We start from the raw sequence: 1,581 nt of genomic DNA, 5'->3' as shown, positions 1-1,581 counted from the left end.
GTGGCAATACCCTCTTTTTCCCACCAAGAATCAAAGGAAATTCCATCTACGAATTTTTAAAAATTTTGTCAGTGCAAGTAAACTTTCCCACTGTCTTCTTGTGTTGAATTTGGGGGTTTGTTGGACCCTACCATTTTCTTCATGGAGGGGATAAGCAATATTCTATCACCTTGAGGATTTCTAAAGTGTACGTCTCAACATAATCAGCTGTGTTCCTCTATGATCACAGCCGCAGAAAACGCTTACCAAATACATGTCCATAGATTTATGATTAAATGAGAGTGTAATCTTTCTTTATTTTCTCTTAAAATGTTGCTAATGAACTAAGACTTAATGTCTGTGAAATGCGATAAGATAAAAATAAATTACATTCCCATTAGATATACTGTTTGTTTACTCTTGACAAAAAGTTACAAATGAACTATTGTTTGGTGTGTCATATGCATATAAATGAAGCCTATAGCACAAAAACGTTTGTTGTTTCTTGGTTGGAAGCTTAAGATGACTAAGAAGAAGTTGGAAACTCTGATGGGGAGAATGAGAGGTTTAAGTCTTCTTTGTCTTGGAGGTTGCTTTGATAGCTGCTATGACCACACTCAAGCCTATGGGTTAGGGACAAGGATTTGGAACTTGAGTGATCGACCAGTGGAGCTGCAGATAAGGGTGGGATCAATACTTAAGAAGGTTCACACTTTGAAGCCAGGGTCTTGTAAGAGACTGAAAAGTAAACGCATATACAAGGCATATATGCCTGGTAAGAATGGAAATGATGGTGGGGGGTTGAAGAGCTTGCTTTATTACTATGATGAAACTAGTCACCCTTATGTTTGGATTCATGACAAAGGAGGTGATTCCTTGAGAATGGTCAAACAGCAGTATATTAGCCTAGAAGATTTGAGGGATTTTTCTGAGATCAAGATCTTAAGGGATCATCAGAGTGGTTGCATTTCTGTTCTCAAGAGAACTAGGCCAGATTTCTGCTGAATTTGAGTGTAACTCTTCCTATTAAACCACTACTTAATAAAATTTTCACTGCTTGATTTTCTTTGTTGGGTGTTATTAATGGCAGAATGAAATAGTCCATGATCATGTTTAATTATTAGCCAGCGTACTGAAAACGTTTTAGATTTTCTGTATGCACCTTCGTGAAGATGTATTAAAAGTCACTCGTGAGTCTTTACTAGCTCAGGGTTTTGAATGCGTTGTTCTTTAACACACTTCCTGTTGTATTGGTTAAAGTTATGACACATGATCAATTGAGAGTCAATAATGTTATTCACAAAGTAACAGAACCGTGAATCATACTTTAATATCTCAGTATAGCACCTAGAATTATTTCTCCATAGATTTTTTTTAAATTAGTTTTGCCATTTTGTTTTGGTTTTTAATCTTTGACTGTAAAAGCAGCTACAATGCAGAGAAGGTAGTAAAGTTGGACGAACATCCAAGACTCAAACTTATTTCTTTTGGTTTCAAAATAACAAAATTATTTTACTCCTATCCTTATCCGCAGGGGCCTAGTTTTGGCATGCCAACTTCGACATATGATTTATATTTAGGCATTGATTGTCTTTGCCGAAG

At 36.1% G+C, this 1,581-nt stretch overlaps 1 protein-coding gene across 1 annotated transcript; it reads left to right on the top strand.

Moving 5' to 3' along the window:
* The first annotated feature begins 427 nt into the window (after positions 1–427).
* LOC137832270 (RING zinc finger protein) lies at positions 428–1,044 on the top strand. Its single transcript, XM_068640332.2, has one exon. The coding sequence runs from the start codon at positions 451–453 to the stop codon at positions 982–984; it is 534 nt and encodes a 177-aa protein (XP_068496433.2). The 5' UTR covers positions 428–450; the 3' UTR covers positions 985–1,044.
* The last annotated feature ends 537 nt before the right edge of the window (positions 1,045–1,581 follow it).

The sequence above is a fragment of the Phaseolus vulgaris genome, chromosome 6 (assembly GCF_051622355.1).
Source record: "Phaseolus vulgaris cultivar YP4 chromosome 6, ASM5162235v1, whole genome shotgun sequence".
Classification (NCBI taxonomy): Eukaryota; Viridiplantae; Streptophyta; class Magnoliopsida; order Fabales; family Fabaceae; genus Phaseolus; species Phaseolus vulgaris.
This window is presented reverse-complemented; position numbering and strand designations above follow the sequence as displayed.

Excerpts from the sequence above, each read along its gene's own strand:
- LOC137832270 (XM_068640332.2), top strand. The coding sequence starts at position 451 with ATGAAGCCTATAGCACAAAAACGTTTGTTGTTTCTTGGTTGGAAGCTT.